General features: G+C 45.3%; 1 protein-coding gene across 1 annotated transcript in view; it reads right to left on the bottom strand.

Annotated features, from left to right (window-relative positions):
* Positions 1–1059, bottom strand: part of LOC109238824 (ribosomal protein S1, mitochondrial-like) — a 1804-nt gene extending 745 nt beyond the window's left edge. Inside the window, exon 1 of the mRNA XM_019405307.1 lies at positions 1–1059. This exon is cut by the window's left edge and continues 745 nt beyond it. Within this exon, the coding sequence (XP_019260852.1) occupies positions 1–432 (432 nt within the window). The 5' untranslated portion in view covers positions 433–1059.
* Between the last annotated feature and the right edge of the window lie 552 nt (positions 1060–1611).

Here is a 1611-nt window from a genome sequence, read left to right as displayed (position 1 = left end):
TCTTCGTGGAAGAAGAAGAAGCGGTTCACCAGCCACTACATCTGTAGATCCCACCAAATCATTAAACCTGGCGGCTGCTCGCTCTTTGATCAGTGATTCACCGGCCACTAGATCGATGAAGAATCTCTCTAAAATCTGCTCTTTGATCAGTGATTCACCGGCCACTAGATCCAGGAATCCCACCTTATTCTCAAACCTGGTGGCTCGGTTGATTGGCACTCCTGTAGGCTCATCTTGCATACAAATTCTGGGGGTCCCAAGTCCTGCATCCACCAAGAACATTTCTTCCCTTAAGCGTAAAACTTCAGATTGTAAGGCGTTTCCACTACATAAGAAAAAACTGGAATTAGATCTTGGAAATGATCGACTCAAATAGATGCTCATCATAAGCTTTTTTTTTCCTCCTCTTCGTCTTCTATTGATCAGAAGCATCCAGCAGCGCCACGCCAGTAGAAAGAGTGTTGCTACTAAGCTAAGCTGCTGTTGGGGAACTCGGTATAAGCGATTTTCCGCTTCCGCCTTTCTAGGCTTCACAATAGCTCCCCCTTTTCTTTTCCAATTCCTTCTTTTCGTTCTACTTAGGTGGAGCAATCCGAACTCTCGACAGAATATAAAAGAGGACCACAGGCCTGTGTAAACACCTCAACGAACTCATGTGGACACTCCTCAGCCCGAGGACAATCTCTCAAATACACATGTTGATGTTGTTGACCCGTTTTTCTTTTCTTTGCTGATTCCTCTCAATGAAATTTTCCATGTTGCACTAAGTTACTTACGGATGTATGCATGCGGTCCGGGAACACTTTGGGGTGAACACCCATCCGAACAAGTAGGGTCAATAGTTCAGCATTTAGGCCGTAACATTTAGCAACAAATAAATATTTAACCCAACAAGTGCTCTCCGAACCAAGCTAGATAGTCTCCTATCACTAGGCTCACCAACCAACCTGGACTTTTTTTTTTATATTCCTACCGGATATCAAAACAAACCATAAGGATTGTTTCCAGCCATGAGTTCCCCTATGACATAAGCGCTCTTAGGTGGGGTAGGCCATTCCATCAAATCTTTGAGAAGGGGCCCAATCTCGTATTTGATGGTCAGCGTGGCGATAGGCTTCGTTTCTATGACTGCCTTCCTAATCGTTGAAAGACTGAGCGAGAACGGTAAGGGGCACACAAACAAAGAATGTCGTTGTGCGGGGATGCGACTCGCCAAGCTGGGGCAAAGAAAGCCGTCCGACCCTACAGAAGTACCAAAGGCTTTCGAGGCTTACACCTCCCTATTACAAGACCTAAAAAAATGCTTTCAATAGCGCCCTTAGAATCTAATTTGAAGCGCCAGTAGTTGTAGTTGTGGCCACGCCAACCCTTTCGTTCTTATCGCTCCGGATTCCGATCTATATGACCTACGGGCGGTACAAAGTAAACCTCTTCCGTAGAAGCAGATAGTAACCTAACCTTTAAGAATTTGTTCAAGGGGGGACCCTCTGATCTATCAATGGAAAGATCTCCATGTGTTGCGTGATAAGGAATCATAGAAAAGATCGATTGAGACTCCCTCCACGGTCCCACGAAGATCTCTACGTACTTGTCTACGACAAGTGAGATCTT

This window comes from Nicotiana attenuata, unplaced genomic scaffold, assembly GCF_001879085.1.
Source record: "Nicotiana attenuata strain UT unplaced genomic scaffold, NIATTr2, whole genome shotgun sequence".
Classification (NCBI taxonomy): Eukaryota; Viridiplantae; Streptophyta; class Magnoliopsida; order Solanales; family Solanaceae; genus Nicotiana; species Nicotiana attenuata.
The sequence above is the reverse complement of the archived record's forward strand: the minus strand, read 5'-3'. Positions and strand labels throughout refer to the sequence as shown.